The 26,388-nt window shown below is 37.9% G+C and overlaps 1 protein-coding gene across 1 annotated transcript in view; it reads right to left on the bottom strand.

Annotated features, from left to right (window-relative positions):
• Nucleotides 1-26,388, bottom strand: part of LOC121879508 (nodal modulator 1-like) — a 44,143-nt gene that overhangs the window by 3,982 nt on the left and 13,773 nt on the right. The window contains exons 5-11 of the mRNA XM_042386166.1: nt 21,950-22,103; nt 20,046-20,272; nt 16,596-16,764; nt 10,318-10,450; nt 6,379-6,519; nt 4,149-5,417; nt 1,059-1,230 (exon numbers count right to left, since the gene is read on the bottom strand). Coding sequence (XP_042242100.1) covers nt 1,059-1,230; nt 4,149-5,417; nt 6,379-6,519; nt 10,318-10,450; nt 16,596-16,764; nt 20,046-20,272; nt 21,950-22,103 — 2,265 coding nt within the window. The remainder of the gene's footprint in view (nt 1-1,058; nt 1,231-4,148; nt 5,418-6,378; nt 6,520-10,317; nt 10,451-16,595; nt 16,765-20,045; nt 20,273-21,949; nt 22,104-26,388) is intronic.

Here is a 26,388-nt window from a genome sequence, read left to right as displayed (position 1 = left end):
ACGGAATGCTCACTTTCCGCGGTGTGTGTACCCTTTTACGCCGAGAGCGGCGCGAGCAGGGTGCGCACAAGGTCGCCCAGTCATCAAAACATTACCGAGTTCTTCACCCACCACCCACCACAGCCGGCCCAAGTCAGTGATAGTGATAATGATAGTGAGGATATGGACTTATATGAACTTTGAGGGGTTTGACAAAGAGGCCCTGCAAGCCTCTGTGGTGGATAGTGATACAAGTGATACAGGTGAGGGCCAATAATCTGCCCTCTGCCTCGGAACCAACCCCCCATCCCCGTGTGCCCAGCCATCTTATCTACTAATGTAAGGGTTAAAAAACCTAATATTATTGATATTTCTCTTAATTATTAATTGTGTGTGCATACCATCATAAAATTAAGAAGTTATTTTTACTACAACGTAAGTATTGTGTCTGAAAAAGTGGAGTTTGGGGGTCGGCCCGGTCTCTATTTCAATTAATCCCATATGTTATGTTGTTCACTTTACGCGTTTCTCACTTTACGCGGGCCGCCGTGGGTTCAATTGACCGTGTAAAGTGAGGGTTCACTGTGTATATATATATATACAGTCTCTCCTCCACTTACGACGGGGTTCAGTTCCGACTACCAGGTTGTAAGTCGATTGAGTCGTAAGTGGAACCGACAAAAATAATACACAGTACAGATAATAATTGTAAAACTTTTACCTTTTTAATACACAAACTGAGCGGGATACAACGTGGATGCTGTACACATGCGGCAGAGTGCCAGCCGAAGCTGTCTTAAGGCGTTGTTAGACATTACGACCAAGCATCTGGACTCAAAAATAATGTAAAATACTTTAATATAATATAACGACAATGACCGTTGTAAGTCCGGGTTGTCATAAGTCGCATATGTCGTATGTCGAGGTGAGACTGTGATATATATTTTGTACCAGCAAAACATTATGAATTATGAGTGATTTCAAATATTAGGAGTATGAATTACTGGTGGAAAGAAGTTCTGGGAATTAGATATTTTCGAGTATGAAGACAAAATGTAAAAAGAGTTTAAAATAATTACCTTTGGTAGCAATCCTCGTATCCTGAAGCTACCCTGTTCATCAGAGGCAGCTTCCTCCTGGTACTGCTTGCAATCATGGCCTTTACCTACTGCCTCCACCACAACATTAGACTCAGGTTCTCCAATCAGGGAAACAGTTTGTCCGTAAACACTGTAAGCTACACGTGATCCGCTGCAATATAGGAAACAAACTGTAGTTTAAACAGAAGTGACACACAGTATTCACTCATATATTAATTATAACAAGCCTAAATCATGTCATACATCCATCACCTTAACCAATGTATGTATCAGAATGAAAATGTACAAGTAGCCTAAAATTTATAAAGTGAAATCTGCAGCAATTTACATCTTCAGTACAGTGGTCCCTCGGTTAACGAACACAATTCGTTCCAGAAGGTCGTTCATTAACTGAAACCAGTGTTTCAATGGGATTTTGGGTAAATGGTTCCAGCTCACCGAAAATTACATAAAAACTAAAAATAAATGCAGTAAAGTACACTTACTTTGAGGTGTGCATGTAGAAGGCTCCTGGTTGATGATGATGATGATGGGAATTAGAAGTGGGGGTGGAGGAGAAGGGAGAAGAGAAGGCAGTGGGGGTGGAAGAGAAGTCACCCCATGCTTCATGCCGCCATTTCACCCATAAAATTTTAAGTTCACTTGATGTAATTCAAGATTATTCTCTTTAAATCAACACTGCACTGCACTATATTTTGTCAATATGTAAAATAAATTTCAGAATGACCAATAATTGTATTGTAAAAATGTAAAATAGTTTATGTTCAAGAGAGTCTCAAGCAAGATGCTACCTCCACTGAGCAGAGACACAAACTGATGCCATTCTGGGCGAGTCAAGTGGCTGTTTAGCGTGCTAAAAACTAGTTCCCTGTACTTCAATTATGTCAAATAATTGTTAAAATGACTAAAAAATTTAATATAAAACTTTTACAATTGTTGAATAGTACAACCTTCTTGATATTTACTCAAATGGTAACGAATTTAAGCCCTAAAACTGATTACTGTACAGTATTGGCGGACTAATACTCCAACTGGTGAGCAGGCGAAAACATGTTGACACGATTTTGTAAGGATTTCGTTAACCAAATTTTTGTTCGGTAATCAAGTTGAAGATTCTTATGGAAAGTAATTCATTAACCGAAATTTCGTTAACCGAGGGATCACTGTATGTACTTACTTTTATTGTTTTCCACATATTAGTCCTTTTACCGAAAAGTGTACGTGTGACATCAAAAACATACAAATACTGTATATCTTTACATGTCTGAAACTTTTAACTCACACATGTTAATATTTGTTCGTAGAAGAAAGGCTCTCTGGCATGCAAGAAATACAATGTAAGCAAAGTACCTCAAATATGTTCATTAATTTTTATACACAAACCAACTACACTTAACCTAACAATCATATGGTAATTTTGGTTAAGTAAGGTGTGCCCATCATTTGTTCTTAACCCTTAGGCCCCGGGTGACGTTCCAGAACGCGCGCCTATTCCCGCCATTGTTTAAATGCCCAGCGTGGGTTATCAGGTTCAAGTGTGACTATTTGCCTCTCACACCACACACTTGGCCACAGGGAAGCTTCCTGAACATAATTACCTACTTTTGTTTGTTTAATTTTCATTGTTTGTCGATTTTATCATGTTGTATCAAAGTAATATTGATAAAAGTTGTGTACTGTATTTGTATTGTAGGGTAGTATTACTGTAAAACAATGCTATGATTATGTTATAAATGATTTTATTTGTGGAATTATTATTATTTTATGCATTACTTGCTCTACCAAACACAAAGACAGCCAGGCAGACTGGCGACCGACTGGTGAGTGTTGCCAAGCACTTTTTTATGAAAAATTACGCAAATAAAATATTCTAAATGAATTATTTATAGCAAATAAGTATTAAGATCAGTAAATACATACATTATTGGCCACTTCGGACTCAAAGGTGAGCTAAAAATAGTTGCTAAGTGCCGAGGGACCACGAGCATCAGCTGTCAAACCAACACTGTCTCCTTATCTCTCCCCCCCCCTCCCTCCCTCTGAGCGGCCAGAGAAGTTTCTCGAGGGTCAATATATAGTTTTTCTTCCTTATTTTGTATTGTTTTATCATTTTAAAAGGTTAAAATTATTTTTTGAAAATTAGATTTTTCTCGATTTAACCCCGGGTGGGGGGGTACTACCACCAGCACCCTAACCCGGGGCTTAAGGGTTAAAAACTAAATAAATATATTAAGGGTCCCCTGGAAAATGACATGAAGTTCCTCATATCGGCATCTGGCAGTGACCTCATATAACTGAAAGATGGTGTGATGACTTAAACCAGAAGCTCTCCATCAAGTCAGTAACAACATAAGCATCTGTGACAGAACACCTTCAAAACTGGTCCACCATGAAGTGTCAACTAACTACTGTATCTTAAAAACTTTTTAAAAATATATTTCATTAGGCAATATATAAGTGTTGTGCAGTAAAAATTCTCTAGTTCACACACCTTTGGGACTGACCATTTGGTGAACAAGTGAATTTTGAAAAATAATGATCAATAAGTGTTCCTGTATGAAAAATCAGCTCAAGTTTCCCCCAAATTGACTTTAATTTGCTACAACAAATTAGCTAATACAGTATAATAACTCAGTGTCTTTATATGCCATTCTTCAGTAGCACAGCAACTTAATCTGTCTCACCTTCTGGCCATCAATGCTATCATTGATAGTGTATGAGGCAGTCATAGCCCCCACTCCTTGGCCCTGGGTCATTACTTAACATACTTCTACCTAATTTTCAAGCGTGTTTAGTCTTCTACCAATTCAAAAAATCAACCCATAATAATTAGGAAAAGCAATAGGACAGTACTCTTTTCCACAATACAAACTTAAAGCAGATCCATATCATTTACCTGTACTTCCCTTATGCATGCTAATCCTGTCTCACTTGATAGAAGGCAGCTAGAACACATCATTTTATAATACTGTTGAGCTATACATAAAATAGAATAAAGAATGTGCCAAAACACAGGCTCTGGGTTGGGAAAATTATTTGAAACACAGTACTGTACAAGAAAATTCTCACCTGATACTCATCATAATTGTAGCTCCCTCATCCACAGTAACCATCTTAGAAGGTGGATCAAACATGTATTCCTTCATCATGGGTCGGAGGAAGTAGTCACCAGGCGTCAGTGAAAGGAAACCAATTGTGCCATCATTCTCCGTCAGACTATTTTGTCGATAGCTTTTTCCGCCAGACATCGATACAAGAACTCCAGGCAAAGATGCTCCATTCTCATCCTTCACTAATACAACGACTTCTGCTAGTTTGTAAGCTTCAAAATGTCCTTTCTCACTCAGGGCATTCATCACATAGCCTTTCTTTTCAGCTGTAACAGTGTACTGAACAGAATTGTCAAGAGGACCAGCTGTGTACTTCCCTGATGCATCGGTAGTGTATGTGTGAATATTTCCATTACCTTCAACATTGATAGTCACACCACCTATGGGAGGTGTTACTCGTCCATGAATGAAAAGAGCACGTTCTGCCTGAAAAGTAACTGTGTCAAGCACACAGTCTGCTGGCATTGTGATAGTATGAGATGTTGGTTCATACTGATACAAATTGGTGGGGGAGCCTGGAGTCAAAGTAATGGTTTCACCTTCACGCACCCAATGCTCAAATACATAGAGGTGTGGGTCTTCTGGGGATGGATTGAGAGGTCCCAAAATATTAATCTGACTACCAGATTTCACTCCAACAGTGAAGGGTGCCACTTCTGTAGCTCTAACAGCCCCAGTCAGTTGGTGCTTGGTGGCTGATAAAGTTACAAGACTTGGTGAAGCTGTGTCCCATTGAATCTGTGCTGATCCAAACTTATGACAACCAACAGGTGTGAGGGTGTATATACCAGAGGCAGACATACACACTAATGTGCTGCCTTTCTGAGCAACCACTGTCCCAGAGGCTCCAGTACTGGTAGTATAACTTAGAGTGGTTTCATGAGAGGAAGCAAGTGTCAGTTGGTAGCCTACCTGCTCTAGTGATACTTCAACATTTTGTGTATTCACAATTACGGGTATTGTCTTAAGTTTCCAACACCATTCATCTTTCTGGACGCTTAACTGGTAAGAGCCAGGCACAACATCAGTTAAGGAAAACTTTCCATTGACAGCAACAGTGCTTCGAGGTGCACCAGAACCTCCCCGGGCAAATCTGAGAATCACAGTCAAATCGGGACACTTCTCCAAACATGTTATCTTGCCAGATATCTCACCTAAGAACTGTGAAAAAGACAACTGACCAATAGGATCTGACTCAACACTGAACACATGTTCAAGGGGACCAAATCTGAAAAGAAAAGAAAACTAAAATAATAAACACTGAAGCCAACCCGCTGTTTTGGAAGAAAAAGTTATAGTCAACTGAATACAGTAGTTAACTTACATTAAATTGTAGCTAGATGACACCAATACCTGGCAAAAAAAAAAAGAAGAGGTTTGATGGATCCTGATAACTCACTTTATAACCAAGCCCGGATGGAACAACTCATGAATATGTCTGCAAAGCTTGTGGTTTAGAACCCAAGGAAGCCCTGGGGAGTTAACTAAAGATTACTTCTCCTCTGAAAGTAACTGAAGTACTTTAAGGAATTAGAGAGACCTGCAACATTGGGAGCTAACGAGTCTTAAGCAACACAGCACGAGTACACACATTTCCAGGCAGGGAGAGGGTTATCATTATGGTTGTGGAAATTGGTTCCCATCTCTGAAACCTTTGGTATCTATTATCCTTATGAATTGTAAAATTAAGGAACTTCACCATTACCATCACCTGATCTCTTTTCTTATGGTTAGATTTGAGGGAGGTGTTTCTCCTTGCATTGAAATTCTAAGGGCTGTACTTTTAAACTGAGGGACGGCATTTCCCATGCCTGTCTTCTAGTATCTGACAGTCTTGATGCATGAAGGGGAAAGGAGTTGCTTTTAATTAGGTAGCTGCCTGCACTTTGTGCAGGGTGAGGGAAAGACAAGACCATTCTATAGTTTCAAGACTATGGTTGTAAAACACACTATGTCATGCCATTTCTTACAACCTAATCATTCTTTGCCTACTCTTAGCTCTCCTTTCCTCCACATTTAGATTCGTGCATCTCTTGACCCAGTTGGCAAAAGTTTAGTTATACTGTACCAGAATTTCTGTTAGACAAGTAATGTGATGTACTACTGAATGATGTTTATATTTGTTGTTTGTAAAGACTAAACAAAACTTTAAATGTAAATGAAGCCATTGGATCATTTTCAAAATATACCTCATGCCTGCCTCATCAGCAGCTGAAGAGAGTTTAACAGCAGCAGTATAGGAACCTGCAGCAAGGTGGGTGCATCCCTGACCCTCCACATCTGTCTGCACCTCCAGATGAGCTCCAGAATCACTATGAACTTGAATTATCCTGAAAAACATACAACAAAGCTCATACTCCTGGGAACTAATTTTATATTAATCTTCAATCGTACAAAATGCAGATTTTCTTAACCTTTAGGCCCCGGGTGACGTTCCAGAATGTCCGCCTATTTTTATTTTATTATTATTTTTGGAAAAGTTTATTTTTTCTCAATTTATCACCCGGGGGGGGGGGGTTACTGCCAGTCATTCTTCTTTATAAAAAACTGTACATTTGCATGCATACCCTCTGTATATGCACACACACACACACACTCAAATCTTTTAATTTCAGAAAGTTTCAGTACACTGAAAATTGTGTAAATTTGAAACCGATACATACTGTATACTGTACAGTAAATCATCAAAAAACTTAACGTAGTCTAGTTAAAACTGAGTGATCTAATATACAATAGGACTAGGCATGTGTGTGTCTGTCTGTCTGTCTGTCTGTTCTGGGCAGCCGAAACGGCACAATCTTTTTCATCAAACTTGGTGGAAAAATCGCAAAAAATTCGTAGAGTGGAACAAACCTGGTCTCATGTCAATGGTTTCTTTAGGAAGGCATTAGTTAACCATTTTATTTACGATGGAAAAAGATGCAAGTCTACGGACTTGGCGCACCCTCATTCGCTATATGCTTTCCAAGCACGAGCGTTCAAGCTTTCACTGGGCACAAAGGTGCCTGCGATCACTTGTTTTTTACTAAAGGTGGTATCAATGACTCCAGACGTTAAACCTTTCATACTACAGTATCTGCATCCTTCAATAATATTTATGTTTTTGGTATCTGCCCAGAACACCTATTATTGTGTCATAAAAGTTGGTGTAAAAAATACCATCCAAACATAGCAATATAGTCACACTCAGTGAGAGGGCCAATTAGAGGTAAGAATAAGCTCTCCTATGCAATCGACCAATTAATAGCTACAATGAGTTCCCCTGGGTGCCTTGGCTGATAAATGGTAGAAAAAGGACTATTTGGCCCTCTGAACCAGTCATATCACTAATTATTAAGAGGAAATAGTGTACTTTTACTTAACAATCACAATAAAGAAACTTTTACAATACAAAGCACTGTTGTTTTATTTGGTTAATATTTTATCAAGATGAATAATTACAAACAACCTGTAACCTCTGCCAAAAAATACAATCAATTAAAATGGAAAAAGATTTTTATGCAATATAACAGGTATTAAAAGATTTAAAGAACTACCTATGAGAGATAGATAACAGCTTAACAAGACATTCTAAGAAATGCTGTGCAATTCAAACTCAGCTGTATCATTAGAGATATAGGACAGTAATCATATGAGGAAGTGGAGTGTACTATATGCACTTAACCCTCCTGTGGTCTGTTGACGCAGATTGTGTCACTGAGCGCTCCCGTCCTGGCCTATCCCCTCCCGCTCAGCTATATCTCACACTGAGAGAACCCCTCCCATAAGCAGAAATGCTGGAACAGTGGATCAGACCTATCAACCACCTAAGTTCCTCCACTAGCCTTGTGAGCCAGCAGATGTATCTCTAAGGGTGCCATTTGGGTCTGGATCACTCTACCCAATGTTAACCAAAATGGAAAAACCATTCCTGTTACCGACGCAACCTCTGTTGAAAGACTGCTGTATTAACCAGTCATACGTGTTAGTTAGCGTAAAATCAGATGATAAATATTACGCTCAATTGCCCCCACTGAGATGTCCGTTTTCTCTATCGTCTGCTTTAGTACCTCAAGAAATCTTATGTTTGTGATTGTATATTTAAAATTACTAATGAATGCGTATGTATTACTGTAGGATAAACGTATATACCTGCCGATAGCTGAAACATTCAAAATCCATTGTGAGTGATGCTGAAAACTCCAACTATACTTATTTGTAGTGAAATTATCAAGAAGTTAAGTGTTAGAGTTTGCAATAGAGGTGAGAATCCATTTTCTGCCTTGCGAGATGTTACGAGATGCCTACTCACCACTGATCATATTGCTTTGATTCACAGTCATCAGAGAATGCAATGACTGTATTGAAATTATTGTCAGTTTTGTATTTAAAAAAGTCATTAATCATTTGAGAGAAACCTGTCAACTGCCCACTGCTCTGACGTGTAACAGCTGGGCATCAAAGGGCCTTGTTTGTCTCCTAGTTGAGTCAGCCCGAAATTTGATTGCTAATCTCAATACAGTAGTTATATTAATTTAATCATTGCATTGCAAACTCAAACACTGATTAGATTGTAAGTGTTAACCTTAAGAAATTGATGTGAACTATGACACTGATTCTCATAACCCAATGTGTACCGTCACTGAGTCCAATATATGGCATCAATGCATATATAAGTGAGTGCAGGAGAGAGGAACTCACTTCTTGACACTCCTTCCTCGCCTAATAGGTATGTGCACAGTGCCGTATACTGCCATATTAAGTGAATTTAACTCGGTTGAACTTTGCTGAATATATTAGTTCATGTTTTAATGTAGTTGAATATCTTAATGTAAATGAGCGCCTTCTGTGTTGAATGATCCATTCGTTCCCTTGCCAGATGTGCTTTGTGACATTTTGTGTTTTGATTTCGCAACTTCTTGACACTCCTTCCTCGCCTAACAGGCACCATATGTGTTGTTGCTGCTGCCAAGCATCGGTAGCCACCTGCAGGCAAGATGCCCGGGGCAGGATGTCTTTATTATAGCTGGATTAATATCTGAGTGTGGGACACTCCAGGGAGCGAGAGTGCAGGTTCGCAGATTTGCTCTTGAGCACCTAGCCCGGCCGCAGCTCCAGAGTGTAGCCACCCAGCATTTGCTTTGAATACCAGGGGTGTAAGCCTGGGGTACTCATCCTAACTGTATGGGCTAATGATTCTTGTGTGATTTATTGTAGATGGATTATCAGAAATAAATATAATTGTCCCAGGTAAATTATTGAGACTGTAAATGTTATCATCACTAGTAATAATGTTTGTTACCTGTATGTATGTGAGTGAACCAGCTATACTCACATATTAGTCACTAAAGATCGACTGTCTTCCTAGATAGAAGACAAGCCGCGGTTGCCATTCTTGACCAGACCGTATAAAAAATTGCCCCAAACACAATATCTGAGAGACAGAATCAAAATAAAAGTCACTCGATTTCCTCACCGTGCTAAGATGTATAAATACCAAAAATAAAATCCTTGTGACACTTAATATTTCAGGTATTAAAACACAAATTAGCGGAGCTTTCCTTGTGCATGTTTACAGCTGATCCACCAGGCAAGAAGATGACGGTAGCAATGCGTGTGGTGGAGGGTGCTGGAGGGGGTTTTGAGAATTGCAATTAAATGCTAGGTACCGACGTGTCCTCCTAATATTATGTATTTAAGTAATTATTAGATATTTCAATTGTCTGTATGTTGGCCTGGCGAGTTAATGCTACGCATTTACATACCTAGGTATAAAGCTAGACGTTGCAGTCTGGACTATATCACAAAAACTGGTTTAAAAATTTTTTTTTTTGAGTTTAACAAACTTACACTCTTGTTTCTTATAAGTCTACAACACATAGCATAAACTTCAAAATTAATGTGCATTTGGGGTGAAAACAAGAGACTCGGGCAGAGCTATGGCATATTGAATGTGTAAAGGTTACTGTATGTACAGGGATGAATCCAAGCACAGTATACTGTACTCCATTCAGGGATCAACTCCGGTACTACTGTATTTATGTCTAAGGTAAACTCTCTACCACTGTGGTATGACACACTCTACCACTGCGGTATGGCACACTCTACCACTGAGCTAGGACAAATTTACAAAACACAGAATAACCCACCAAGGTCCAGTGTGTGAAGCTGTTTTCTCTACAGTCACAGAGAAGCAAACTTCATAACGTGCTGGGGAGATATCATCTACGACTGGCTGCTGTGGGTTGATGCTCAATACTGCTTCTTCAAATTCAAACTTATCTATGGAAGAATTTATCATTTAAAAAAAATTAAATAAATAAATAAATTGCAGCTATGTGATGTTTTGCAGTCATGATGGAGTTCTGCATGATAAAAGTTCACACATTCCACCCATGTTTAGTACAGTACAGTACAGTACAGTACAGCACAGCACAGTACAGTAACGCTTGATATTTGCAGTTTCTGGATTCATGAATTTTGCTTCTACTATAAGGTTTACAACCCCCTGACTGCCTTTACAGTGTTTGTGGTAGTCATTGTTCTAAACATTTACAATCTCCCCATCCCCTAAGTTCAGTCATACCAGGAACCTAACCCCCTTTTCCCTACTGAACTATGGTTTCTATATTCGTGGTTACTGCATTCTCTTGGGTTTTCAGGAACCTAACCCCCATGAATATCAAGGGTCTACTGTATCTCATAACTGATGTTGAAAAAAAAAGTGCTCAGTTCTCATGATAACTGTGCCAAAGGGCAAAATTTTTTTCTTCAATACTACAGTACAATACTAAAACACTTAGAACAATAGACTATTATACAGTTGTAAATGTATCGGTGGGTTATTGTACAGTGCATCCTCGTATAACGTCGTCCCGCTTAACATTGTTTTGGTACTACGTCGCTAAACTTTAAAGAGACCAAAAATTTGTTTAACGTCCCGGGGATCCGATACTACGTCGTTTTGCGTGGTCACGGACTACTTTCTACAGCGCATCACCCGCTCTTGTCTGGCTGCGCTACACTCTCTCGGCTCGGCGCGCTGCCCTCACTCGCAGAACGTCACAGCGTTCTCAAGCGACGCCAAACCAGTCTGTTAAGACTTCACATCATTCGTGTGTGCTTAAGTGCTTTTGCTCTAAAACTGTACTATAAACCATTCAAAATGGTTTCCAAGCACCCATCAAGTGCTAATGATGTTAGTGTAGTGAAGAGGCAACGTAAGACCATTACACTTGCTACGAAAATGGATGTATTAACCCAATTTGAAAAAGAGGAACGCGCTGTGGACATAGCCGCTGTGCTTGGTCTAACTCCCACAACGGTGCGTACTATCCGGACCAACGCTGACAAGATTAAGGTGTGCTGGAAGTGGTACTACTCTCAGTACAACTAAAACAACTTGTACTAGAAGCAGTACAGTAAATAAATTTATCGCTATATACAGTGGTCCCTCGGTTAACGAACACAATTCGTTCCAGAAGGTCGTTCGTTAACCGAAAATTTTGTTAACCAAAACCATTGTTTCAATGGGATATTGGGTAATTGGTTCCAGCTCACAGAAAAGTACAGTCTGCGTGGAATGTTAAGTCACGATAGGGCCGACGAACTAAGTTCTCGCAAAAATAAGATAATATGTTGTGAAGCCTGTCCTGGGATGCGAGATGTCAAAACGCTTGGTTTGTTGGCAAGTGCTGACATTTGGCAACTGAGAACACATCACGGCTTGTAGTCAGTGCGTCTCTGGCAGCTGTGAGAGGAATATTTATTGTGCGGGTTCCCGTGCCATGTGGCCATGTTTTGTCTAGTTTAAGGTGCATTAACCCGACATAATGGCCATCAAAGATGTCCAGGAGGGTTACTACAAGAGACGATATTGCAGCAGTGATTGCATTGTACAAAGCGAACCATGTACTGAGAGAAATATCGGCTCAGACTGGTGTGGCATTACGAGTTGTTCAAAATCTTGTCAAACGTTTCCGTGACCTTGGAGAGGACGAGTTACCAGCTCCATTACCTAAGTCTGGTAGGCCTAAATTATTGTCTCCACGGACACTTAAGGTTATTTCTCGACAAGTTCGGTCCAATCCCTCACTCACAGCACGTGAAGTGAAAGAGAGAAACCCCCGTCTTTTGAGTCACGTCTCGTTACGTTGTGTTCAACAAGCCCTGCACGATGACCTGGGATTTAAGAGCTTTCGTGCCCGCCGTAAACCTCTGTTGACAAAGAGACAGAAGGAAAATAGAGTGAAATTTTGCAAGAAATATGAAGTGTGGGATTTAGAGACATGGAGGAGTGTATTATGGTCGGATGAGGCTACGTTTTCTGTGACTGGGAGTAATGGAGGGAGGGTGTACCGCCCCCCCCCACTCAGACGCGCACCTCCCACAGTACACAGTGAAGACTGTTAAGCACCCTGCCTCGCTTATGGTTTGGGCTTCCTTTACGTATTATGGTGTTGGTGAACTAGTAATCCTCCCTAAGAACCAGATGATGAATCAGTACAACTATCTTGAACTGCTCAGTGATTTCTTACCTGAATCATTTGATAAAGCTAAGGCAAGCCTTTTCATGCAGGACGGTGCCCCATGCCACACTGCTAAAAGTGTCATACAGTGGCTCAAAGACTGTGAGGTACCTTTCTTTAATGACTGGCCTGGCAGTAGCCCAGATTTTAACCCAATAGAAAATTTGTTAAGCGTCGTCTACACGACGCTGACACATCATCAATCCCGAAGCTAGAGGCAGCCATCAAGGATACCTGGGCTAACTTGCCACCTGACCTCTTGCAAAACCTTGCTGACAGTGTTCCTCGAAGGCTAAAAGACTATCTGAAGCGCAGAGGAAACACTACAAAGTATTAATTGAAGTGGTAAGTGTTACTTGACTTTATTTATATAACATAATCGTAAATATCAATATTTTTTCAGCACACGAACTAACATTCCGCGCAGACTGTATATACAAAGTAAAGCCCAAAATGCATAAAGTCAGAAACACTCCTAAAATTCCCCTAAATCACCCTTAAATCACTATATATATCATACATATACACTAGAACTCTTAAATCACTACTGTAATGTGATACAGGTGATTAATTTTATCTCTTGTGCAAAACACATGACGTTTATATTCAAATTATTCCCTGTCTTGTAAGGATTTCAGCAATGCAAATTATATTATCCTAACTTTAGTCTGAGGTATTATTTATTTTTAAACCTGTAAACCTAGTCTTTTTCCCCAAACGTTTCTCAGGAAGGTGGGGGGTGGGGGGGTAGGGAGGGAGGGGTGACAGTGACATGTTTGACAGTTGGCGCCTGTGGTGTGAAGTATTTACTTAATTGTTAATTTATGTCCTTTAGATTGAGTTTCTTTTTTTTTTTGCTTATAAAATTTAATAGAAGTGACCGGGCTGAATTTAATTTGCATTGCAGGAATTCTTATAAGAGTGATTAATTTGAATGTAAACATAGAAGAGATCACTGAATTGGCTGAGTATCTCCTCAGCTTATCAGCTGATGTTCAAAACAAAATGTGATTTTTGTATGGATTTCGTTAATAATTTTTCTTTTCGTAAACCGAATTGAAGATTCTTATGGAAGGTAATTCGTTAACCGAGGGACCACTGTATTGGAAAATTTCGATAATTTCCTGCCCGATTCCCCTAGCGAAATAAAAAAATTATCGCTATATACAGCTGCTCCCCGACTTACAATGGGGTTAGGGACCCAAATCCAGGTCATAAGTCGAAAATGCTTAAATAATACATAGCAAATCTAAAATGGGTGTCTCTTTTTCTTCTCAGCACCACAAAACTCTCACTTTTAAGCTTGCCAGCCATTTTAAAGTGAATTACAAACAAAAATTTTGTCAGTACACAGCACAATCACTGACGTTAGGACTCGAAAATACGTAATTTGATACAATTTTGGTACGAAAGAGGCGGTCGTATGTCCGGGTGGTCATAAGTCGAGTAGGTCGTAAGTCGGGGAGTAGCTGTATAGGAAAATGTCGATAATTTTGGTAGCTGCGATATAAAAAAATCTTTAAATAAAGTCGCTATATATCCCGACCCCACTGTATCTATGCTATACTATTTTCTATAGAAATGGCAATGATTTTTTGTATATGTAATGTTTTTCATGGGGCAAAGGGGGGCTGAGGAACGTAACTCTCGTATTTTATCTATTTCTTATGGGGAAAATTGATCCGTTTATCGTTGTTTCGTATAATGTCGCGTTTTCAAGAACGTAACCCCGAAATGAAACGAGAACTTACTGTAATTGAAAATTGCATAATTTAACTGCACTGTATTTGGGCTACAAATTGACTGTGCTATAACTATTAACATTATTTGACAAGTGTGTATAGAATAGTTACACTCTTTACAATAATTGTGCTAAATTGGGCGTGTTTAGTACATATTCACCAATCTAAATCATACACAGAAATCTATTGAACTTGACCCCTTGTGTGTGGGGTCACCTCTGAGCAAAATAAAATCATCTGGCATTAGCTAAATATATTACAAGTGGCATCCCATAGTGAAGGGGTTGAAGGTTGGAACCATGTTTTATTTTGCCAGACACATGGAAGCAACTCTCATGCTATAAACAGAATTGTCTGCATCACCTACACTTACCTACAGTAACTCATGGTGAGTACAGGGAGTCCTCATTATCTGAGACCAATAGGAATCAGAAAATTGCCATTAAAGTGAATCCACTTAACCCTTTCGCTGCGTTTCCCACACTTGCCATTTTATTCGAGATGATTTTATTCATCTTAGGGTAACCTCCCACAGCCAAAGTGTTAAAGCGGGGAATTTCTGGCCATAAATAATGAGAATAGGGTTTGATTGGGACCATAAGATTTTAAATGACACACAAATGATTTTTTTTTATACGGGTACCTTTTATCATTTATACTCAGGAATCGCAAGAGCAGGTGAGATGTTTATCACACACACACTCACTAATTTTCCTCCGACGAAGAACATCCAATTTCACGTCCAGTCCATAGCTGCTATGCTTCCTTTTAGGGACGACACTTAATTTAGCATTTGCACTGCACTTTGAATTCGTGGCCAAAACAGCAGCATTGACTTTTCAAGAATACACACGAAAATAATAGAAAACCGTATGAGATTAGGTATTGTTTACAGTGGGCAAATGACTGAGAGCGAGTGTGCAGCAGGGGTAAGGGGGACGAGTGTCAATATAGCAGGAGATTTATATGATTCTCTGTTGAGACTTCCAGGGACATTTTATGTGTAGTTTAGCAATTATTTGGCCTCGCAAACGCGAAACCACGGATATCGATGACTTGGATAATGAGGACCTCCTGGAGACCGTAATATTTATTTATGGTGCTGGGCAGTTTTTATTAATTTTAATTTATTCAGATATGTAAGTACTGTAGATGATCAATTATCTCAAAATCAAGTTTACAGGTTAATAAAAGTTCAGATCAACACTATAAGACCCTTAGAAAATGACTGCTGCTATTCAGACAACTAAATCTATATTCATAAAATAAACCAGTAAAAATATATAACACAACACAATACCTTGCATATCAATAGTTGCACCTTCAGAGAGATTTTACTGTATTGAGAAGATATTGAAATTCAATTACCAACTAGTTTGTCAATCAATTTGTTTTAGTACTGTATTGTTCTTTTGTCACATACCTCTAGTGTAAGACATAATAAACACACTCGCATCTCTGAGATCACCTTCTATTTAAAAACCATAATCAATGAACTGACTAATTATGTCCGTCTTTCAGTATTAGTTTAAGGGAATTTATTTTAAGTACTGTATTATTAATTCCATTTATCCTACAACTTCATGATGTCATTAACAATAAAATAGGTAAAACAAGAGGATTTATCAAATTTAACTTCTAACTTCCAAGGCCAATGGGGTGCTATATACAGTAATCCTGTTAAACTGGAATTAACTAAACTGGGTAGTCTGGATAAACAGGACCTTATCTATTCTGCTAATATTTTGGGGGCAATATTAAAAAATAAACTTTGAATTATTCAAAATTTTCATAAAATTAGTCCAGTTTACTCAATTAGTTCATAATGATACCATATAATGAACCTAGACACCATCCAGAAAAATCAGAAAACACTAAATACTGTATAATGAGAATTAGAATAAATAATCATTTGGTTCACTTGGAAGTAACATGTAGTTTGCCACATACAGTATTCATTTGGGATGCATTTCACTCCAAACTTTGTGGGTTCAATAATGGCATTCAGATCCAATTTATTATGAATGTGAAAAATCATTAACCTTAACAATTTCAACCTTCTTCAATTTCTTAATTTCAATGCCAAGAAGTTCCTCCCAGCTCTTGTTCCACTGCTACATAAAAATAGATCTCAGTACAGGTATCTGCATAACTAACCTGCTGAAACTTTAATCTTGTGCTTTCCTGATTGAATGTTGTCAAAGGTATAAAATCCATCAATGTCAGTGGTTGCTGTACGTGTCTTGTCCAGCAAAACTTTGGCTCCAGACACAGCCTCTCCACCTTCATTCTTGGTTACTCGACCACTCATGCTGAATCCTTCAACCTACACCGGTCAAGAAGTGTGAGTAAAATAAAACAAAAAGGTCCAAAAATTTTCTAACATTTTAGAGTTGGCTTGTCACAAGTTCTGAGACTTAACACTTCAGCATAACACCAGAATAGAAACTTAAAATAAATCAACAAATACTTTGCATTACACCAAGAAGACAGGGAAAATGGAAAACCTTAGCTAGGATGAGGTAGGTTTTAGCATGATGAAGTGTACAGAAAGCCACCAAATGAGTGAGAGTACCCATCAGCAGTCATCATTCCATGCTTTTGCTGAGAGCACCAATGAGCAGCTGCATTGTATCTCATTTAAGCATGAGAGCACCAATTATCCTGTACAGTACTTGCTTGGTGACTGAGAGCCAATAGCCAGATTAAAGAGCAGTCCAGTTTATTCAAGCATAATATGATCAGCCAAGACGACAACATAAGTATTCTTGTGGTTTGATGGTAACCAAGTAATCCAGTTGAAGGAAAATGTATTGATACATACACGCATGCATATACTGTATACATATAAACTAGTACTCTTTCTCAATAACCCAGTTCTTGATACCGGAAATCTCCAATAGCCGTTACTGAAAATGTGTTCCAGTATTTTACCAGAAATACCTCTTATTTTCCAGTACAGTGACCCCTCGTTTAACGAATGCCTCGGTTAACGAACAAAAATTCGGTTAACGAATTTCTTACGAACTGACCTCAACATGTTTTCGCTTGCACTGGCCGGGCAACCAGCTTTAGTATCAGTCCACCAATACATTAATCGGTTCTAGGGCTTAAATTCCTTACTATTTTAGTAAATATCATGAAGTTTATACAACTCAATAATTTTAAAAGTTTAATATTCAATTTTTTAGTCATTTTAACAATTATTGAACATAATTAAAGGTAAAGTGACTAGTTTAATGCGCGGCATCCAGCCTCTTAACACAGCAAACAGGCGTCAGTCTCTCTCTGTTTTCACTGGAGGTAACATCTTGCTTGAGACTCTCCAACTAAATGCTTTTTTTCTGTTTCCAAGCAAATTATTGGTCATTTTGAAATATATTGTACATATTGACAATATATAATGCAGTGCAGTGTTGATTTAAAGAAAATAATCTCGAAATACACCAAGAGAACTAAAATTTTATGGGTGAAATGGTGCCATGGGGTGACTTCTCTTCCACCCCAATGCCTTCTCTTCTTCCTTCTCCTCCACCCCCATTCTAATTCCCATCATCATCATCATCCAGGAGCCTTCTACATACACACCTCAAAGTAAGTGAACTTTTCTACCATTTCTGTTGAATTTAGGAAATTTTCGTTGATCTGGAACCAATTACCCAAAAACCCATTGAAACAATGGTTTCGGTTAACGAACGACCTTCTGGAACGGATTGAGTTCGTTAACCGAGGGGTCACTGTACAGTGTATTGAGAAATATTTTCTGGTACCAGCTTTGTCTCAAAACTTGGTGTACTATACCCTTTCTATGCAAACCTGGCCCGTTAGCCACACCCCTCGTCTATACCTACAAATAACTGATTGGTTCTCCTGAGCGTTTTACCTCCCCTGGACTGCGCGCATATAAGCTCGTATTTATATCAACCTTTTATGATATATAATTAAAATTTTCTAACACCCTCTCTGAAGTACTAATGCCTTGAAATCATTTGCATTTTGAGAGTCCATATATTTAACATTATTTTTGATAATAACAGGTCTTCTTACCAATAATTGTGAACACAGTTAGTTAGAATTTTCTATGAACCAATCAGCTATTAGTATAGAAGAGGAGAGTGGCTTATGGGCCAGGTTTGCATGGAAATACTATATTGTACATGTGCATATATGCTGCCCTGGTAGTGTCCCCTCGTCTATGTGCTCCACCCACACACACCATTCCTATTGGCCAGCCGTACAAAAGAAGGTTGCAATTGGCTGCCTTGCTTGCCTCCTAGACTCAGCATGGCTGAGAATGCTACAAGTTAGAAGCCCAACAATACACTGAACTTATGTAAGTGTACTCTCTCTCTCTCTTCTTCCCTGATAATGACACACCAGCAGGAGGTTGGATCAGCTGCAAGCTTCTCAAATGGCACAGCACTACCTACAGTAGAGTGAACTGCAAGAACTCTTTGATACTGTTGATCTCCTCCTTCACAGAAGATTAAATGAAGTGATTACCATGTGTGTGATTCCCAGTCTGCCCACCAGGTCTTCTCCTCTCCTAAATTAAATTTTCTCCCTTTAGTCCAACATATAACACAGCTCTAGGCATTAGCTTGTGATAACTCTATTGGAATACAGTTTCTGTGGATTCTGTCTCATGTTGGTTTAGTACACAATAATACTGTTGACACTCTTGTCAAGATTATGTGTGGTCTTGCTCTAACTGATAATGGGTCTGCACCCTCCTTCCTGTCTACAGAAAGATACAATATAAAAGAGGAAGAAAGACTCAAGATGTAGAGGAAGAAAGACCAAAGAGGAAGAAAGAAGTTAGAGGAAGGAAGACTAAGAGAAATAGGATGTGTTCCAGTCCAGTATTTGGGAATGCTTTACAGATGAGTCTGGATTTACGTGGTTTTTGTTTACGCGTTTGGTCATTTATGCGGTGCCTTGCCAGAATGAAATGCTTTAATTATGCGGTAAATTTGGGGTGAAGTATAATTTGTTTATTTACTAAAGATATTTGTTTTAGCTCATAAAATTCATACAAATTACCCGGCCAGAATATAATTTACATTGCTGGAATTCTTATAAGATTGTGATTATTTTAAATATAAACATCATGGAATTTGCATTAGACATACAAATTTTAGATCTAATATAAGAATTTTGATTAGAAAGAGCCAAAATTTTATCTTTTGTGCAAAATATATGACGTTTATATTCAAAATATTCCTGGTCTTGCAAGGAATCCAGCAATGTCAATTATATTATCCTAACTTTAGTCTGAGGTAAAATTTAGATGATATTTTTACTACAACGTAGGTATTGTCAGAAAAAGTGGAGTTTTGGGGTCGGCCCAGTCTCTATTTCAATTAATCCCATATGTTCTGTTATTTAATTTAAGCATTTCTCGTTTTACGTGGTACTCTGCGGGTTCAATTGACCGCATAAATGAAGACCCAACTCTATTTGATTTTTGGGGGACATGGTAATGATGGTGCTGTGGCGCATCACTAAAACCTACAAAGAAAGATACTAGCACATTATCATGGAATATATCCCTATTATAGGAGACATCCTGAGTGACATTTGGCTCATGAAAAAACAAGAAATTACCTTAAATGGCTGTTGGAGAATCAAGTCGTCATGCCCAACAGTTAACTCCAGTTGGCTTGGTGTCACTTCATATTTGGTGGTAGTTGAATGGAAGTAAGGAGTTAATGCATATACCCCAGGTGGCACAGCACTAAAGGAGAACACACCACCAGTGCCAGACACCACATGGCACACAACTGGCATTCCAATTGTGTTTTGGTAGCCCTCAGGACTTCCATGTTTACATGCTACCATGAAAAACAAAATAAAGAAAATCACAGTAACTGTAGTAAAGAAAGTATCTAATGGATGAATTGAGAAATGTATTATGAGAAAAACCATGTCAAAGAAAGCAAAGATGGGGATATACTGGAAACTGTTGACATGATATCCTTACAGTTTATTTACGTAAAAAAAAATGGCCTTCTAGTGCAAGAGGATAGAGAGCAATATCTGGAGTAAACAGGATATAGAAAATAAGAAATTATCAATAAAGAGGTGTATAAGTGGAGGGCAGGGATCAAATCAGGGTTTGCATAAGTGGTATGGGCATACTGAGTGAGTGGAAAGTGAAAGATTGGTAAAAAATGGAAAATTCATCCTGAAATCACTTTTTATGACCAGTTCTGTATTATTTGTGAAATGGAGGGATTAATGAGTGGTGAAATTGGTTCCAGGACTTTAAATAATATTCAAATATGCAGTGTAACATTTAATAAGGTAATGAAGCTTAATTTGTAAAAATTTATATCCAAATTTGAGAAATGTAGGGTCTGAAGGGTGTTGATATTAGTTCAAGGAAGAGCTTGGACAGTGCTGATGTTATCACCATGATGCTGACTTACACATTTTTTGGGGTTACACTGTATTATGAACCTTTTCAATGTTAATTTTAACAGCTGAATATACTGTACTAGATGATAGCAGGCAATAATTGCCAAGGACCCAGCTGTTTCCATGTGAAGTTTGGATGTTGGTGATCAGTGGTGGCTGATATTTGGGTGTTCGTAGTCAGAAGTGTTACCACAAAGTAGTCACTGGGTTATCTTTATTTACTTACTGATTAGACCTTGGCAGATATTGTACTTGTAATAATTTTTTCATACTTTCCCAACTTAATTACAAACAACCACTACGGCTTCTGGTGAGAAACAGGATGTTTACCAATGATAGCTGTCTTAAAATAAAGTGTGAGAACATTAAATGCACTTAAATGCCTTGGCAAGAAATGAAGGTGTCTATTGATGCTGGCCAAAGTTGCCTAGGTTACACATCAATGAATATTGCAGCAGTTTATGTGTTTAAAAAGTTTTGTTCATGCACAGTATCACCTTTGAAAAATCTGTCCATGTCAGTATCATTCAAACATATGATTAAAGTAAGAGCATGTTTTTTCTTTTTCACCCTGAAGGAATCAAAATCAAGATACTGTACAGGCTAATGGTCTCAGCACAAGGCTTTTATGAATATATTGCGAACAACAGTATTTTATGTAGAAAATGATGCAGGTCAATTCATAGGTGAAAGAGATGGAAATTTTATCATTTTAAAGTGTTAATCTGTGATCTTGACTGTTTCTACTATGTAAGCATAATATTCCATCTCCAGTATCTATCTAAACAGCAACAACCTTTATATTTTCAATGTTTTTCACACTTGTACATCAGGCACCCCACTAATGTGTACCTCATCCTTAACCCTTAAAATAGCAGCAATTATCAGTGGATGTTAGTTGTAGAGATGGCGGCCAACATCAATGGATATTTCATGTTCCTTACACTCGTTTTTGTGCCACCATTTATGGGTTAAGTGCATAGTGACAGACATGACCATAAAGACAGAATTAAGAAACTCACTTTTCCAGTATATTATCAGGTAAAATCCATATCCCATGAAGGCACAATTTAAAACAAGAGAAAAGTTACCTGGCATTGCTGTGTTGTCACTCTGAGTATGCAGAATGAAACTGACCCCTGGGGTGGGCTGGCCATCAGTTGTAACACTACCAGATAAACTATATCCACCAACAACTAAGAAAGAGCCTGCATTCCCATTTTCATCAGCAACTGCCACTGTAACCTAACAATAAAAAAGGTTTATCTTCATACATATATGTATGTATGTACAGCTACTCCTCGACTTACGACCACCCCAGTCGTACCAAAATTTTTTCAAATTACGTATTTTCGAGTCCCGACGTTAGTGATTGCGCTGTGTACTGAAAACTTTTCGTTTGTAATTCCCTTTAAAATGGCTGGCATGCTTAAAAGTGAGAGTTTTGTGGCGCTGAGAAGAAAAAGAGACCCATTTTAGATTTTCTATGTATTATCTTCACATTTTCGACTTACGACCTGGATTTGGGTCCCTAACCCTGTCGTAAGTCAAGGAGTGGATATATATATATATATATATATATATATATATATATATATATATATATATATATATATATATATATATATATATATATATATATATATATATATATATATATATATATATATATATATACAGTGGGGTATGCTATAACGAACGTAATTGGTTCCAGAACCTCGTTCATTATAGCATTCGTTCGTTATAGGATTAATCCGTTCCAGGCCCCCAAATACAACCACTTAACACTGAAAAAATTCTGTGGAAAATGTAAACAATACGGTACTTTATCTTACCTTAGTGTTATTCAGCATGCAGGTACCCCTAAACACTGGCACAGCACTATCACTTCCACTGGGAGTCTTGGCTTTAAGGTCCTCAAACAATTGTTTAGCCTTCTCACAAATTATAGCTTCACTAATGTTACCACCTGCCATTTCTTTCTCCTTTATCCACACTAAGAGTAAATTTTCCATCTCTTCAATCACATTACACCTTGCTTTGCTAAGTCTAAAGATTCCCTTAGCCACTTGCACGGTTTTTAACTCCCCTTTATTCTTCAAAATCGTACATATAGTCGATTTAGCCATCCCATATTCATCACTAAGTTTCGCAATGCTTCTTCCATTCTCACGTTTCTTTATAATTTCTTTCTTAGTTTCAAGGGTTATTAGCTTTCTCACTCGCTTTGGACGATTCATTGTTACAATTGTATACTTGTACAACAAAATAGTTATACAAATAACGCGAATTTCCACATTAAAAGACGAAATTTCAACAATAACAGTGGTGCACTGGCTACACAATGAGAAGAAGATGGCGCCTGACGCTCTTGTTGTGGGTCGCGGTACAACAATATTCATGCGCCAGGCGAAATAATCCCGTATTCATCTGCGTTCGTTGTAGGAGTTGCGTTCGTTATAGCATTCTCAATTTTATAGGTAAAACCGTTCGTTATAGCATTCTCAATTTTATAGGTAAAACCGTTCGTTATAGGAATATTCGTAGTAGGATCCGTTCGTTATAGCATACCCCACTGTATGTATGTATATATATATATATATATATATATATATATATATATTAATGAAGTGAAGTATATATATATATATATATATATATATATATATATATATATATATATATATATATATAATGACCTCACCAACGAAATCGAACCCTCGACCTGGGTTATATGGACTAAAAATATGGAAGTATATATATATATATATATATATATATGACCTCCCTCTTTATCGACGGGGGTTACGTTCTGTAAACGGCAGTCGATAAAGAAACCGTCGATACCGTGATGGTTACGTAATTTTTCTAACTATTATTAGCATATGTTGAATAAATGTACCTTTAAGCATTAATGCGTTTCCTTTACACATAACCTTAAATAATAGTGTATAAATAATAATATAATAAGTGGACAAAAATACTAGCAAACTTACGATTTCATTTATTGAAGTGAACATCGGTCCTTACAGTAAACAAAACAGTGTACAGTACAGTAAAAGTCCAAAAATCCGGATGCCCAAGGCAAATTGTTTACCATTTATTATTACAACACTTTACACTGAAACGCGGGTAGTTTCAACAAAAATATTGTATATTTCCATTCAAGTATTTATTCAAGTCAATTAGGAGGGAATATTATTGTAATACAACAGTTTTTTAACTAAACCATTCGAAAAGTGATTACGGTAACATCTTTGAACGAAAGAAAGCGCAAGTCATTGTTTTCGTCACGATTTGATCCCACTTTCCACTGTAATACATACGTCATTTCAACAAAAATATTACATTTCCGTGAATGTATTATATCAAGCACAGTATGAATAGAATATCATTGTAATATAACAGAATTTTAACCGAAAACTATTAAAAAAACGAGTAACATCTCAAGAACATCGGAAGCTTAGGTAAAGTCTTTTGTTTTCGTCATGTATTTTATCCTATTTTACATTGAAATACGTCACGTTTCCACAAAACTACTATTTATCTCCGAGAATATATTCATTCAGGCGCAGTTTAGGTAAAATAGACGAGTGATGTAATAGTTTTTTAACTGAAAACGATTCGAAAAACACGTACCCTCTAGCCCTGTTCAAGGACTGGGGCTGTTTGGTGCAAAAGCCAAAATCCATTAATAATCCGTCGATGTCGAAGAGCAAGTCCGCCCCAAAAATCACCATTGATAAAGAGAATTACTGTATATATATATATATATATATATATATATATATATATATATATATATATATATATATATATATATATATATATATATATATATATATATATATATATACACACACACACATACAGTGGGGAATGCTATAACGAATCTAATTGGTTCTAGAACCTTGTTCGTTATAGCATTCGTTCGTTATAGGATTAATCCGTTCCAAGCCCCCAAATACAACCACTTAACACTGAAAAATATAATATAAAATTGTAAAAATTGTAAAAAAGTGCATACATATGCATCTAAACCCCTGAAATAAAGAATATCATTAACACTTGTAATAAAAAAACAATAAATTAGTAAAAAAAAAAAAAAAAAAAAAAAAATTTAAAAAAAAAAAAAAAAATTTTTTTTTTTAAATAATGTTCGTTGTAGGAGTTTCGTTCGTTATAGCATTCTCAATTTTATAGGTAAAACCGTTCGTTATAGGAATATTCGGAGTAGGATCCGTTCGTTATAGCATACCCCACTGTATATATAAATATATATATTTTCAACGACCTCGCCAGCCAGGACTCGAACCCTGGACCTAATGTATGGGACCAGGGAACACTACCAACCATACCACAAGAGCAAGCCCAGGGTTCGAGTCTTGGCTGGTGAGGTTGTTGATTACAGTATATGTTCAAAGTCCGCGTGTTATATGGACTAAAAATGAAGTGTGTGTGTGTGTATATATATATATATATATATATATATATATATATATATATATATATATATATATATATATATATATATATATATATATATATATATATATATATATTCAAGAAATTTCAGTAATTTCAAATATACCCGCCATTAGTAGTAAGCGTTCAAGATATGTGAGGCGCCTGCTGTGGCAGTGCGGAACTAGGCCTATATGATATTAAATGTAATTCACCGAATTAATAATGATGCGATTCATGAAGTAAAGGACTATTATTGAATTTGAAATTATTATAGATCGTTTATCAGTCTGAATAATGTTACGGGTGTCCCAAGGAGTTATTAGTTAGGCGGAAAATATGTCACGTAGACCTAAGCTAACGCCTTGAGGAGACGCGACGCTGCCTCTCTCTCAGTCGCGGGAAGCATTCACACAAACAAGACGTCCCTGCGCGTCTGCCACAGAAATAGTCACGTGGCCTAGTCACCTGTGCTGCGCTATTGCAGTATTACAAGTAAGTCTCATGCGATCTCAGACAGGGTTAGATAGGGCAGTGGTAAAGTAAACTAGAGCTAACAGTGAGTTCATTTCAGGGTTTCCGTCAGAACCCACTTGACTGGAGTTGACCGGAGTTGACCGGAGTTTGACTGCGAGAGATTGACTGCCGTTTGAGACTGCCGTTGATGATTGAGGGTGGCAATTGTCGCCATTGGACCGATCAGAGTAGGCCTGTCACTGTTTAGCGGGGTACCAAAGGATCTCTTGAGGGAATCTAGCCGTCCGGGTGCCCAGCTGACGTCGGCTCACAACACCACATGTCCCGAGCCGCTTAGTGAAACCCTCTTGCTAACGGGAAGCTAAAGCTCCTCTCAACTGCACAAGGTCTGATTGGCTCACTCTCTTCCTGCCCATGGACGCACTGGGAGTACACTGAGGCTATCTGAGTATATTAATGGTCACACACTGAGACCGTGAGTCTAGGACTCTAGGAGATACCTAGAGGAACATTTTATCTTCCTTATTACGGGTGTAGTTAATACCATTTCTCAGTTACTGATATTATCTTGACGTGTGTAGTTTAATAG

This window comes from Homarus americanus, unplaced genomic scaffold (assembly GCF_018991925.1).
Source record: "Homarus americanus isolate GMGI-L3 unplaced genomic scaffold, GMGI_Hamer_2.0 scaffold32340, whole genome shotgun sequence".
NCBI lineage: Eukaryota > Metazoa > Arthropoda > Malacostraca > Decapoda > Nephropidae > Homarus > Homarus americanus.
This window is presented reverse-complemented; position numbering and strand designations above follow the sequence as displayed.